General features: G+C 40.9%; 1 protein-coding gene across 1 annotated transcript; it reads left to right on the top strand.

Annotated features, from left to right (window-relative positions):
* Positions 1-300: 300 nt before the first annotated feature.
* On the top strand, positions 301-14,542 carry NDUFS1 (NADH:ubiquinone oxidoreductase core subunit S1). Its single transcript, XM_063162332.1, has 19 exons — positions 301-342; positions 837-904; positions 1,137-1,228; positions 2,421-2,528; positions 3,534-3,610; positions 3,698-3,779; positions 3,888-4,018; positions 4,715-4,900; positions 6,311-6,445; positions 6,840-6,954; positions 7,910-8,055; positions 8,531-8,659; positions 9,681-9,810; positions 10,297-10,457; positions 12,040-12,194; positions 12,769-12,944; positions 13,673-13,807; positions 13,986-14,058; positions 14,191-14,542. Exons 2-19 carry the CDS (start codon positions 841-843, stop codon positions 14,280-14,282), a joined length of 2,187 nt encoding a protein of 728 aa, XP_063018402.1. The 5' UTR covers positions 301-342; positions 837-840; the 3' UTR covers positions 14,283-14,542.
* The last annotated feature ends 118 nt before the right edge of the window (positions 14,543-14,660 follow it).

Genomic DNA, 14,660 nt, shown 5'->3' with positions numbered 1-14,660 from the left:
TGTCGCCACACCCCGCCCTGCTGGCCAAGCGGAAGTTGCCGGAGTTGAGCGAAGAAAGAGGCGGAAAGGGACGGAAACTGCCGAGGGAGGCCAGTGCGTATGACGGTGGCCGAAAAGGCTCTGGGCTAGCGGCGGAAATTACGCGCGTCATCGTTCGCCTATAGCTTGCCGGAAATACCCGAAGCTGTTCGCTCCGGAGGTTGCCGAGCGCGGACTGCCCTTTACGGAGATTGCCGAAGAAGGCGCCGGAGACAGGCGAAGGAGGCTGAGGTCAGCGGCGGAAAGGCCCGAGGCCGCCGCCGCAGAGGCCGAGGCGGAGCGCCGCCGCCCGTCCCGCACCAGGTAACGGCGGTGCCGCCGCGGGCGGCTCGGTGCGCGCGGGTGCCGCTGCTCCGGGCGCCGCCGCCGCTCCCGGTGTCCTTGACGGGCCGGGCGGCGGGCCGGGGGCTGCCCGGCGGGCGGCGGCGCCTCCAAGGTGACCCCCGCGCTGGGAGCGCTGTCGCCCGCCGTGCCCTCGGCCCCGGGAACGGCGGCACTGGGCCCGCCGCCGCCGAGCCGCGCTGTCCGGCCCGTGGGGGAGCGGGGCCCGGCCGGCGCTCCGCTGCAGGCGGAGAGGCCGCTCAGCGACACCTTATGTGTGATGTATAGATTGGTAGAGAATCGTATCTTGCGTTTGGAGGAGTAACTCACTGTCCCGTAGCTGTACATATAGGTGTTCCTATATGAGCATATGTGCTCCTGTGCAACCGGGGTAGAAGTTTTTACTCGGCCGGTTTAAAACTCGCCAGCAAACAGCTGACCTGATAACAACAGCGTTGTTTTCTCTCTCACCAAAGCATCATGTTCCGGCTGCTTGCTGTACCCAGGACCTTAGCTGGGGCCACCCAGTCCTCCAGAGTATGTGGTAAGTGTCTGTAGCTTATATCTGGGTCTCTGGTGATAAATGTATGTGCAGTTCGTTTATTGAAGGCCACATATGCATGCGTGCTTTTCAGGCTAAGGGATTCTGTGTTGCACTCTTGGTAGAATTGGGATTCTGACAGCACTCTATAAAGAAAATCAGAAGTGGGGGGTCTGATGGTTTCCATCTAGCAGTAAGTGAAAGTTGTTTTTGTTTTCTCTTCCGTGTCCTTCAGGGCGTGCAACTGCAACAGCAGCCAGCAACCAAATAGAGGTGTTTGTGGATGGCCATCCTGTGCTGGTGAACCCCGGAACCACTGTCCTGCAGGTCTGGGGAATGGCATTCTCAATTTTCTGCAACTTCCCATCTCACTTCTTGGCAGCATTTTCTGTTCCATACAGCAAAAAGCCACCTGTCTTTACATTGTTTCTTGCAATTCTTTAGGGGTGTTTTGACTGACTGTGATGCAATTTCAAGTGACAGAAATCCTTGGAGGAATTCAGTGTTTGAAAAAGGAAAATATGCCATGGTTGCTTGAAAGAAGATGCATGCAGCATCAATCCCAGCTGCAAAACTTTATTAATGCAATAACAGACTTCAATAAATTCTGGTTGAACTTCTATCTCTGAACACTAAGTGACGTTGTAGTCTTTCAGAACCTGTACATTTTGTATCTTATTACAGTGTGTCTTGGGTAAATGAGGAATTGTCTACTTTTAGTTATTAGCTGTTATGATTCAGAATGCTCGTCCTTAGCTGCTTTTATTATTCTTGGTGTGGGAAGTAAGGGAACCTGGATCTCCCAGCCTGTACCTCAGTACGTTGTTACTTTTCAGGCTAAAATTTCAAGTAAAGCTTTCTTTAAGAAGCCATTAAATGAAGATGTGGTATAATGGGTTAGAGCATTAAAATACACAATACAGTGGTATTTCTTCTGGCAGGCATAGCTACAATGCTGTTGCATAGATCCCATTAGCTGTCTTCATCTGGTCTCTGGAAATCAGTTGGCTCTGTCCCCCCTCTCTTCTTCTGTCACGTTGTCTTTGAGTTTAGGGTCTGTTGAAGATTGGCTGTGCTGGAGTACCTTTATACAGAGGATCTGTGTTGTTGCATTATCAGAAATCATTATGATTATGGTGCTCTTTTTATGTTTTTCAATTTTTATTTTGATGCACTTTTCTGTAAAAAATGTATGTGTTCTTAAAATGTAATTTGTATTGCTAGTGCCCTGTTGCAGAGAATTCTCTCTATTATTGGAGGAAAGAATGAAACAGAGGTCAGTTAGTTTTTCTAACCTTTCTAAAGGTTAGAAAACCTATATTTGTAATTGATATCCTGACATCTTTTTGCTTTGTCACAATTTTTTATTTATGGTCAGTTCTTAAGATGAAAGGTCAAGTGCACTCTGTTCTTGAGCACTGACAGTGTTACTCTTTGAGAAGCTGTATAGTGTTTTCTGAGATGGAACTGAAAAGTCTAACTTAGATTTAATTTTCCTTTGTTTCTTATTTTTTGGTAGGCCTGTGAAAAGGCTGGAGTTCAGATCCCTCGTTTTTGTTACCACGATCGTCTCTCTGTTGCTGGAAACTGTAGGATGTGTCTTGTGGAAATAGAGAAAGCTCCAAAGGTATTGTTTGTGTTTCATAGGAAATTGCAACATGGAATATGCAATGCAGAGCTCAGTAGGAATTTTTTGCTGTGCTTGGGCCTAGTTTAAATCCTGTAAGTAATTGTTGTCATTATCTTGGACATGAGCATTTGATAGGTGTGTGTTTGCTATTAGATGCATTTCATGCTTTGTAGTTCAAGCTTCAGCCACACATTTTTAGCTGAAACTACATAAATAATAAACCTCAGTGTATTAATTTAGTTGTAGGATTAGTACATGCAGGTTCATTCTAAGTAAAGATTGCAGTTAGTTAGTAGTTTATATTTTCACTGTTGTGCAATAGTTGATTTCAGGAGTGAGCACTTTCTTGAGCAGTGCTAAGAAATCTATGCACATTCTTTTGGAGTTCAGTCTTGGATTACACATTTATACTCACTCATAAAATTTTTTAACTCACCCCAACTTCAATTCCATAGTTAGAGCTTTGTGTCCCTGGATATGTTGGGTTATCACTAAAGGTGGAAGTCATTATGTGATTGAAAAGTAAGAGGGATTTATTTACAGAGTGGGAGGTTTTGTTACTCTTGCAGTAATCTTGAGAAGAATTTTATTCCAAGACTTTATACAGGCTTTGTGTAAATAAATGTCTTGTAAATGATTCTTACTCTGAATTTCAGTTCTAGAGGTTTTCTAGATGTCTGCTGAAGCTCTTTCATTTGCATTGCATCTATTACAACTGATATTCTTAATGCTGCAATTGCTCGAATGGGGACTGGAAATTGTAGAATTTTATCTTTTGAATAAATCATGACTCATTTTACCTTTTTATATAGCAGATTATTAATAAATATGGCTTCTAGTGACTTTATCAGTTAGACTCTTTTTTTTCCATGCAGACCTCTTTATTTCTATTTATTTATAACAGATAGCTATGTTAGAATTGTGGGGGGAGGAGATGGGGGTTTGTGCCCATGCTGAGAAGAAATACATTGTGTTCATGCTTGCTTTTTATGGTGATTGCAGCCAGTTGCTGCTTGTGCCATGCCAGTTATGAAGGGCTGGAATATACTGACAAACTCTGAGAAGTCCAGGAAAGCAAGGTACCTTTCTTTTAGCCTCCTTTGACTGATTAGTTGTACTATCTGCCAAATGATGTTGACATTAACTTCATTCTCTGAACCTAACAGAGAGGGTGTAATGGAGTTTCTGCTGGCAAATCACCCACTGGACTGTCCTATCTGTGATCAGGGTGGAGAATGTGATCTGCAGGTACAACATCCAATTAAATTATGTAGACTTACATATGATGCTCTTATCTTAGGTGCAGTTGTGCTTTTCAGCAGCCTGGATATGTGTGTGTTCTGTTGTCTGTTGTAGGACCAGTCAATGATGTTTGGCAGTGATAGGAGCAGATTTAGGGAGAGCAAACGTGCTGTGGAGGACAAGAACATCGGCCCCTTGGTGAAAACCATCATGACTCGGTGTATACAGTGCACTCGATGCATCAGGTAAAGTCCTTTACTTTCACTCAGGAGAGTACTAAACAGGCATACTTGTGACAGTTTCTTACTAGTGAAAGAAACCCCATGAGGGGTATTTTAAAAAGTTATTTTCTGATTGTACTTAAAAATTTTATTTCTGTTAGTGACTGATAGCTGGTTTCCTGGAGCTACCAGACAGGAAATAGAGAAAGATGGCCAGTGCATGAAAGTGAAATCAGAGTTCTGCAAGGCAGAACTGGTCCCATGGTGTTGGTGCCAGAATGGATATGTGACTTCCTCAGCCACAGTTGTAAGATTTATTTATTTTTGATAGCCTCTGGTAGCTATATTTATGTTGTTCTGTAGCCCTGAGATGCTGTAGTGGCCAATTTGAGCCAGATGGAAAACAGTACTATGTACCCAACTAGTTCTAGAAAGAACTTGTTACTTAGGACTAGTCTTGGACTCAGTTAGTGTAGTACAGTGAGTATAGAACTGCTGTGATTTTGATATAACTCCCCATAGTTTTTGTAGCCCTTTCTGAAGGAAATTCTGCAGATGGTCCTGGATGTGACGGTGCTGACAATGCACCTAAACAATTGTTTTCTTCTTTCAGGTGTATGAACTAATGTTTTATCTTAAGAAAATGAGATGAGGGCTGAAAAATGTTGTGTTGCAGTTGTACATGCCAGACGTGTTTCTCCTTCTTTGTGCACCCACCAGGTTTGCCAGTGAGGTTGCAGGGGTAGATGACTTGGGAACAACCGGAAGAGGAAATGAAATGCAAGTTGGTACTTACGTTGAGAAAATGTTTATGTCTGAGTTATCAGGAAATATTATTGACATCTGCCCAGTTGGTGCTCTTACCTCCAAGCCATATGCCTTTACTGCACGCCCATGGGAGACAAGGTAGGTGTCTTTACTTCTGCTGAAGACACAGCTTTCTCTGTTTGTTGTACACTTTATCTTAGAATATGTCCATCTGTGATACCAAGGGTTTTCTCTGGTTTTTATTTTCTGCATTTTTGTTGTAGACTTTTCCATAGACTGAATCTAACATTAGTTGTTTAACCCTAAACAAGACCTGAAACACATTCAGGAGACAGAATCACAGAACATTAAGGATTAGAGTGGACCTTGAAGATCATCTAGTCACATCCACCCCTGCCATGGGCAGGGATGCCCTCACTAGATCAGGTTGGTCAAGACTTTATCCAGCCTGGCCTCGAACATAGGAGCAGGCTGGTTTGACCATCCCAGTGATACTCAGAATCCCGAGAGCTGTTGTAGGCAGTGTGGAGGAGCAGGGGAAGGCGCAGGAAGGCCTCTCCCCGCGGACGGCTCTCCGGGAAGGCGGAGGGTGTCGTTACCGGCCGTGTCCGCTGGACGGCGCCCGAAGCGCGGAGCGGCGGCCGTGCTGAGGCGAGCCCCGGCTCGGTCCCTCCAGCAGCGATTCCGTCCCGTCATAGACCAGTGGCACTCCGTGACCGAATGGCATCCTGAACCCCCCTTCAAGAGGTGATAAACAGCAAACAAGGAGCACGTGCAGACAGCAGGGTGTTACATAACACAGCTCTGCGAACGTGCGCAGCAACTCTGAGAGCAGCACCTGTTAAACTAAATACAATGAGCGTTTATAACAAATGTGTTTTCACACACTCTGGTCAGATCTGTTGTTCCCTCAACAACAGATTGTTGAGGTAACAGCAGATTACCTCAACTCTTTGTGCCCCACACTGGATGCTTTAAAAGACTGTTGTGATTTAACTCAGCAGGCAGCAAAGTACCACATAGCCAGTTGCTCATTTCAGCTTCTCATGTGGAATAGGAGAGAGAAAATTGGGGAGGGAAAGTGTAAAATTTGTGGGCTGAAATAAAGACAGTTTAATAGGACAGAAGAAGAAAATTACAATAATGATAAAAGAATTAGAGTGTACAAAACAAATGATGCACACTGCAATTGCCCAGCAGCAGCCCCCAGCCAGCTTTCCCCCTCATTCACATGCTGAGCTTGCTGCTGTGTGGTGCTTAACATTCCTTTGGCCTGTTGGGGTCAGCTGTCCTGCCTGTGTCCCCACAGCTTCTTGTGCCCCCAGCCTCCTTACTGGTGGGAGAAGCTGAAAAGTCCTTGATGTGGTGTAAATGTTGCTTAGCAACAACTAGAACATCCCTGTGTTATCACACTACTCTCACCCTAAATCCAAAATACATCTCTATACCAGTTACTAGGAAGAAAATTGTCTCTATTGAGGCCAAAAATAAGACACTGACTGCTTATATATGAAAAACTGAAAGTGGTTTATTTGTTCTTCTGAACAGGAAGGTAGAGTCAATTGATGTTCTTGATGCAGTTGGAAGTAACATTGTAGTGAGCACGAGAACCGGAGAAGTGATGAGGATTTTGCCAAGGCTGCATGAAGATATCAATGAGGAGTGGATATCTGACAAAACCAGGTGTGTGGATGTGCTTGTGCCCACGTGTGTTCATGCATGCATTAAAGGCACGGTGTGGAGAACCAGGAATGTGCACAGTAGCACCAACTTTGGTATTCAGCTGGTAGTATTGTAAAGCTGCAGTGAAGAAGAATAATTGTAAAATATGTTTTTTAATTCTGTAATTAAAGTTGCCAAGTTTTCTAATGTTCTGATTTTTGTAACATTTTTTCACGGTAACTTTTATTTCTATTACTCTATTGATCGTTTTTGAGAAGGAAAAGTTAAACTCTCAGGGGAAATAGTTCTTGGTTTTCTCTTTTCTAAAAGCCTGCAATTGGAAAACTCACTCACAGAATTATACACAATTATCATTGGCTTTGCTCTTTGATGATATTTTTGGTGTTTCACTTAGGTTTGCTTATGATGGTCTGAAGCGTCAGAGACTTACTCAGCCAATGGTGAAAAATGAGAAAGGAGTATTTGTGTATACCTCATGGGAGGATGTATTACCTCGTGTTGCTGGTTTGGTAAGAGCAGTTTTCAATATAAGTAGTCTAAAATTAATTTCTAAACCTGGATGTATTACAAATACTAATATCAAATTAATTCTATTTAAAAGGATTTTTTCTTTAATGTTAGAGGGGAACCATTGTGTTTCCATGTAAATGTCTTATTTTGACTAATATTTCCTGTTTCATGGATTGGACCTCTTAAAGAACTTTTTCTTATGATTTCATTTGGAGCATTGGGAGAGAAATTACTTTTATTTAAATAGGAAAGTAAACTGTTTCTTCAGAAATTTAGGAGGAAGCAATTTTCCCAATACTCTGACCTATCTGAAGACATCTTTAAATTTATTTAAACTGTGCTATCAAAGACATTAAGTCTGTATTACTTATATCTGAATTGTGCTTTCCTCAGTGCTTTCTCTGTGTGGTGATTGATTCTGCAGCTGAAATGAAGTGCTGCATGACTGCTCTGGATTTTGATTAAAAATTTTATGTGGGTGAAGTAGAATTGAATAACTGTAATTGAACTTTCCTCAAGGATGTTTTTGCCCATAGTACAGTAGCAGGGTTTGTTACAAAAGCTATTTCTTCTCAGATAATACCTTTAAGTTTACTACCAGAGCTTGTGTTACGGAAGTTTGTATTCTGTCTGCACTGTGGTGTCTTTAAAAACATTCACCAGCCTTCCTCTCTCACCACACCAAATAAGAATTAGCTACATCTAAGTGATAACTCAAGTGGGAGAGACCTGCACAGAATGCAGAGAGCTCTTCTTTGCTTATCATGACTTCTGAAGCAGCTGGAGCTGCTGCCTGGCAGGAATCAGACATCACTGATCAGTTTGTGCTACTCCAGGCCAGCAGTAGCACTGTTGGCTTTGGCATGCCCTAATTTAACAAATATTTACCTGGGCTAAATAAGAATTTGTTTCAGCGGTTTCTTTCGTTTATGTTTATGCCTCCTTTCTCTGCAGCTCCAGTCAGTGGAAGGTAAGGATATAGCAGCAGTTGTAGGAGGGCTGGTGGATGCAGAAGCACTAATAGCTCTGAAAGACCTACTGAATAGACTGAATTGTGATATGCTCTGCACTGAAGAGATCTTTCCTACTGCTGGAGCTGGGTAAGAGGACAGGCAATGTCTGTCTATAATTAGTATGTTAATAAACTTTCCAGTCTGCAGATCATCTCATGGCAATGTTCTGAAATAGCAGGAATAACAATTGTTAATGCATTAGCAGGATTTATTTGAATTTACAGTCCTCACATACAGAGAGTATTTATGGATTGTGAGTTGATTTGTAGTCTCTACTCCAGCAGGGGTTGCACACTTACCCATGTTCTACTGAATGTACAGCTGCTGCACTTTAAGAGTCAGTCACTGAAAGCCAGTTACACTCTGTTGTGAGCTGGATAAGTTATTCTGTTTCTATTTCTAGTGTGAAAACTTTAGTACATTTATGATTAGTAATTTGGATTGAGAAATCTCTTCTTTATCTTTTCCTGAGATGAAAAAGTATTTTCAGCATTTAGAGTCTTAACTTCTTTCCTTCCCTCTACTGAATTCTTATTCTCTTTCTTACATCTTTTTGTTACAGCACAGATTTACGCTCTAACTACCTGCTGAACACCAAGATTGCTGGGGTGGAGGAGGCAGATGTCCTCCTTCTGGTTGGCACCAACCCTCGCTTTGAGGCACCGCTCTTTAATGCTAGGATTCGGAAGAGGTTCGTGTTCCTCAGGGGTGAATAAGCACGTGAATCCATCTGGATTTGATACGGTGCTCTGCTGGAGCTGCAGGCAGTAACTTGAGAGCATTCATTCAGATGGGATCATTGGATTTAGTTCACCTTTTAGTAAAGGGAATGGTGATTTATGTGTGGAAAAATGTAGTACCTTGTGGTATAGAGCTAATTCATTCTCACTTTGACATTTTACATTAGGTTCATCTACTCAGACATTTATTCCTTTGTTACATTACACGGGCACCTCAGATTTTCTGTTTTATAGAAGTCTGTTAAAGCATATTCCTTAAAGATTTATTTTCAGCATCAGTTTATTGCTTTTTGCACTGTAACAAATCAGATGTGCTGAGTTTAGAAGCCATCATTCCAGTTTAACATTTTCTTTGCCAAGTAGTGTGGCTTTCCCAAACTTTTGAACATAGTTATTTCAATTTTCATAAGGTATGTCAGTACAAGGCAAATGAGGTCTATAAAAGCCCTGTCCTTAATGCTGGGATTTTTGAAAATACATTATTTTAAACAGTAATGGCGTTGAAATTTTGAAAGGAGAAAATGCAGTGAGACTTTTGAATGTGTATTTTCATTCATTTTCAAACGTCTGTGCCATGAGAAGCTGCAAAAAGAAAAGATTTCTTACCAGCTAAAATTTTTGTTTATCTAAGAAATAAGTGGATTTCTAAAACAGACTTGGCAGAAGCTTGGAGGGAGGAGGGAATTGAGTTATGAACTTGTCACGTAAGGTGTGTTGTTGTGCTGTTTCTGGAATATATCTAGAGAAATAATCTTTCTAAAAAACCTAGAGGCTTGTGTAACTGCCAGAATAAAACTAAACTGCATCTTACCATGCATCTTACCAATGAAATTGCCATTTAAATTCCTTTAAATGCCATTTTAATTCCTTTGCAATGCTCTTTTAAGTTACTGCTGAAGTTCTAATTACTGGTTTAGTTGGGTAAAACTTTGTATTTCTTTAATTTTTATAAAATGTCTGTTGTAATTTCAGCTGGCTTCACAATGACTTGCAAGTGGCCCTTGTTGGCTCTCCTGTGGATTTGACCTACAGATATGAACATCTGGGAGAGTCCCCACAGATACTTCAGGAGATTGCTTCTGGCAAGCATTCCTTCTCCAAGGTACACAGAACTTAAGAGTGTGACTGGTAAATTCCACAGGTATTGAGTAATAATCTGAATTCCCCAGAGACAGATTTGAAGAAAAGTACTATCTTGTAGATGGGGTTATTTGCTTTTCATCAAATGCAGAGATGAAGTAATGATTAGTGTGCACCAAGTGTGTATAAACTGTATAATATATTCAGGTGTGTAAAACTTTGCAGTGCAGGAAACTCCTGGGATATTTCTTGACATAAAACAGGCTGTTCCAGGTGCTGCTGTTTCCACTTAAATGTGTGGTTATTGAGTGTACAGTTGTGTACTGACAACATAGTTTCCTGCTTACAGCAGTTTCTCTTGGCTTTATCTCTTAGTGAAGTAATGGCCATTTTGGAACCGTAGGTTTACATGAAAGACTTATGGAGAAATCAGGGATGTATTACATTATGTGTCCCAAGAGTTGTCTTTGTGGCTGTGGAATGAATGTGTGGTTGTTGGCTTGCACAGGTCCTCGACAATGCCAAAAAGCCCATGGTGGTGGTGGGCAGCACAGCCCTGCAGCGCAGTGACGGCGCTGCCATCCTCGCCGCTGTTTCCGCCATCGCACAGAACAGCAGGGCCACGAGCGGTGCTGGTGCTGATTGGAAAGTCATGAACATCCTACACAGGTTTGCTTAAAAACTTCTTTGGGAGCAGCTTGCTTGCACATTGGGCTACACAGGTTACCACAATGTATGTGTACAGATTGCTTCGTGTACACATAAGCAGCCTTTTGGGTTAAAACCTGAAGGGAATGTAAAAACCAGAAATACAAGCTAGCAAAAACTTCTTAATAAAAGTGGGTTCCTTGACCTGGCTCTCTATGAGTTTTTATTAATTTATGACATTCAAATGTAGAATTTAAACATGGAATGTTTAAATTCTACATTTGAATATCATAACTTAATAGAATTTCAATTTTTAGATTTAGACATGGAATACAAGAGGGCTTAATAACATCTACCACAGTAGGATGCACAGCGAACCAGTGTCGCTTGCTAAATGACTGCATTTTATCTAGAGGAAGAAAAACAAAATTGCAAGAGTATTTAAATAATATGGTTTCTTTGTTGGGGTTTTTCTAATATTCCTTTTACTGTGCTGCTTCTCAACTGAATAGTTAACAGAAATGCTTCAAAGATTTCCATTTGAGAGCTTTTAATCTTAGCTATTCAGTTTGTCAGGATATTACTCCTCTTAATAGACAACTTCTCTTTAAACAGTCCTTCACCACTCCCTTTCTAAAATTCTGTGAAATTGACCATCTCTGTAAAGGAAAAATTATTTTACCAAATGTAATGGCTCTCAATTCTGGAGACTCAAAAAATTTCTTCTGCCAAAAGCAGCCTCACTGATGTAAAAATAGGGTAGTTAGAGCAGGGCTTGGGCCTCTGAAGGAAACTCGAATATAACATTCTGCTTCCGAAACTGAAATATTTAGTACCAAAATAATGATGAGTTAAAGAACACTCATGAGATAAATGTGGTTTGGCAGTCTTTCATATTGACTTCCATACTTCTGGTGCACCATCCGTTCAACCTTAAGTGTAAAAAGCAACCGAACTTACTGAAACCTCTATGTCTGACTGTATCAGACAAAATTGGAAGGTCTGTACTCTAGAGAGAATCTTTTTTCTTTTAAATAAGACTGGCACCTGATTATGGAGGATTATGCAAAACTGTTGCTTTGGAAAAGGAAGATTGCCAGAAAATGGAATTATTAGTTCATTCTTTTAAAAGTATTTTTATGTATGAATAAATGAATAGTGATGAAATAGTGGCCTTAAGTCTTGGATGATTTTGAGTAGGTGATGGCCCCAGTCTTTCATGTTCCAAATGAGTGCCCTAAATTAAAGGCCTGATGAGTTCCATTCATAGCTGAAATGTCATCTGGAGCATCAAGCTTCACCAGTGAGCTGCCTGCCACTAGGTCCTGATTTTCAATATCTGCCTTTATTTTTGCTATCCCATCTTAAATAGGTGAGATTCCTTGTGAAAACTTCAAATGGTGTCAGCTTGTCAAAATGCAAAACTAACTCGATACTATGTCAAAAATTTCACCTGCCTTTGAGCTTCATGTTTGTCTTGTTACTATTAGGAACCTCTTGTATCGTTTCAAAATATTTAGTCAGAAAAAGAAGTTAGTTCTGTTCTGATGGGAGGGAGAGAATTCTGAAATTACTTGAAGTCATGATGTATTTGTTCCTACAGGGTTGCAAGCCAAGTTGCTGCTTTGGACCTGGGTTTCAAACCAGGAGTGGAGGCAATTAGGAAAAGTGCTCCCAAAGTGTTGTATCTCTTGGGAGCAGATGCAGGTGCTATAACACGTCAAGACTTGCCAGAGTACTGTTTTATCATCTATCAAGGTAATTAGTAGATGTAAATTAAGAAATGTTGCTATCTTAATAGTTGGAGAAAAAGCATAAATAGTGGCATAAATCCCTTTGAGGAATTTTTATTTTCAGCCGGGAAAGGGAACTTCTAACACATAACTGAGACACTGGTTACCTATTTCTTAGGTAAAGATGGGAAACTATTGATGAGTAATAAGGGAATATAAACCAGTATAGGGCTTCTGAAACATAGGTTCAGGCCTGGCAGACAAAACAGCATTAGTTTCCAGCTCTTCTGTCATACCAAAACATGATCTTATGTTAATCTAAGAATCCTTGTTCCAAGAACCTCCCAAATCTGAGTGACTGTAGTGACTGAAGTACCATTTACTCCTGCTTGTAGTCCATTCATTCTCCCCAGAGTATTAGCCAAGTAAGACCTCAGAACAGCCAGCCTCATGGACTTCAGATTACTGGCTGAGCAAAATTTACAAAATCCTTTTTTTTTCTGGGAACACACAAATTCTCTCTTAGTAAAGCATTTCTTTTTATTTTGACTTACTTCTGTCTCATGGTTGTGTACTGTTTCCTCTTTCTATGTATTTAGGGCATCATGGGGATGTGGGAGCTCCCATGGCTGATATTATTCTCCCAGGAGCAGCATATACAGAGAAAGCAGCCACATATGTGAATACTGAAGGTCGGGCCCAGCAGACAAGAGTAGCAGTAACACCTCCTGGGATGGCAAGGGAAGACTGGAAAATTATTAGAGCTGTCTCTGAGGTACTGTTGCTGTTATAAGTTGCTTCTAATAAAAGTATACTGAGAGGTTAAGTTCCTTTTTGTAAACATGTTCCAATGTAAAAAAGAGGTAGATTTTCAGGAAAACACACAGTTTTAAGAAGTAATGTTCTGTATTGAATCCTAGGTTAATTCTGTGAGTTAAATCATACTGTTTCCCTTTTGAAGATTGTTCTAATGTTGCAGTTTCTGTATACTGCTGGAATGCATAATGGGTGAAGCTTTGCAAATTTTGCAGGTCTTTGTGAAGTGCTTTAGGGGAAGCTGGTGGGAGCATGCAGTTTCTTGCTTTTTAGAAAGAAAGCAACATAGACTCTGAGCCCAGGATCTGGTATTGTTAGATGAGGTCGAATATGTCCTCAGTACTTAAAAGGAACAAGATGCATTGATAATTGCATTAACTTTTGTCTCATTTGGTGGTAAGCTAAGGAAAATGGAAGTATGGAAGGAGACAAGTACTTCCTTTTGTTTTTATCCTTTGTATGCAAACAGGACAGCCTGGTTTTTAGCAGGGGGAAGTGTTGGCTGTGTAGGCATCAGAGTCCAACAGAGCACTGACTTTGCTTCAGTTTGTGCATTCTAACTGCCTGTATTTTCAGGAGTGTAGACTTTTCCTTATTTTACTTTAGAGATGTTTATGGATTGGCAATCTAAACCACTGTGAGTTAAATCCCTAGAGCTGATGGCATTTCTTTCTGTGAATCTCTCAGTTGGCTGGTCTGACCTTGCCTTACGAGAACCTCGATGAAATACGGAAGCGTTTAGAAGAAGTATCGCCCAATCTGGTTCGATACGATGACGTGGAAGAAGCAAACTACTTCATCCAGGCAAATGAGTTGGCAAAGGTAAGCAAAACTAAAGCACCTTGGCATGATTTAGTGCTGTTATATAGCATACTGCCTTTTTGAAAAATCTTCCTATCTTGCATTTTTTGACCTACACTGAATGCAGAGTTTACTAAACAAATGCTTTGGTAACAAGCTCCTATTATACAGGTGACTTTCTTTTCCTTTTTTACCACAGTTAGCAAAGCAACAGCTTCTTGCTGATCCTCTTGTTCCACCTCAGCTCACAATAAAAGACTTCTATATGACAGGTATGTATAGTGTGGTCTTTCCATTCTGAAATCAGAACATTTTACTTAGCTTTACAGTAAGGTTCTTATCATTAGTTTAAAGGTTTATTTTGTATTGTGTCTGTGCACTGAATATTTGGATTTTTTTTACAGATTCCATCAGTAGAGCATCGCAGACAATGGCCAAGTGTGTGAAAGCTGTTGTTGAAGGAGCCCATGCAGTAGAAGAGCCATCCATCTGCTAAAGTCTAATCAGACTTCCACCACCTTCTTCTAGGTTTTTGCTGCAGTTAACTGCTGTGACTGATACATTTTTTCCAAAATCTATTTGACAGGCTGTTGTATTTTTTTTCTTCCTTCACTCACATTTTCATCGCTTCAAATAGCCCCATCATACTGTAGGACTGTTGTGTCTGAGGGAACATGCAGCACTCAACTTACTGTACCCAGAGGCAGGGTACATGATGATTGTATACAAATAAATTATAAATACCAAGCCACCCCATTACCTGTGTAATTCATGTAGCTCATGCTTCTTCCATAAAAAGAATTCAGTAAGCAACTCAGAAAATCTTGATTTTTCTAGGAAGGGGTTTACATAGCAAAAATACTAGATTGGCACT

Source organism: Melospiza melodia, chromosome 8 (genome assembly GCF_035770615.1).
Source record: "Melospiza melodia melodia isolate bMelMel2 chromosome 8, bMelMel2.pri, whole genome shotgun sequence".
NCBI classification, from domain to species: Eukaryota; Metazoa; Chordata; class Aves; order Passeriformes; family Passerellidae; genus Melospiza; species Melospiza melodia.
The sequence above is the reverse complement of the archived record's forward strand: the minus strand, read 5'-3'. Positions and strand labels throughout refer to the sequence as shown.

Bases quoted from the DNA above. Each gene is read 5' to 3' on its own strand.
- NDUFS1 (XM_063162332.1), top strand. From the start codon at position 841: ATGTTCCGGCTGCTTGCTGTACCCAGGACCTTAGCTGGGGCCACCCAG. The intron at 4,901-6,310 runs GTAGGTGTCTTT...TCTTCTGAACAG, and splicing joins GCACGCCCATGGGAGACAAG to GAAGGTAGAGTCAATTGATG. The intron at 12,945-13,672 runs GTACTGTTGCTG...TGAATCTCTCAG, and splicing joins TTATTAGAGCTGTCTCTGAG to TTGGCTGGTCTGACCTTGCC.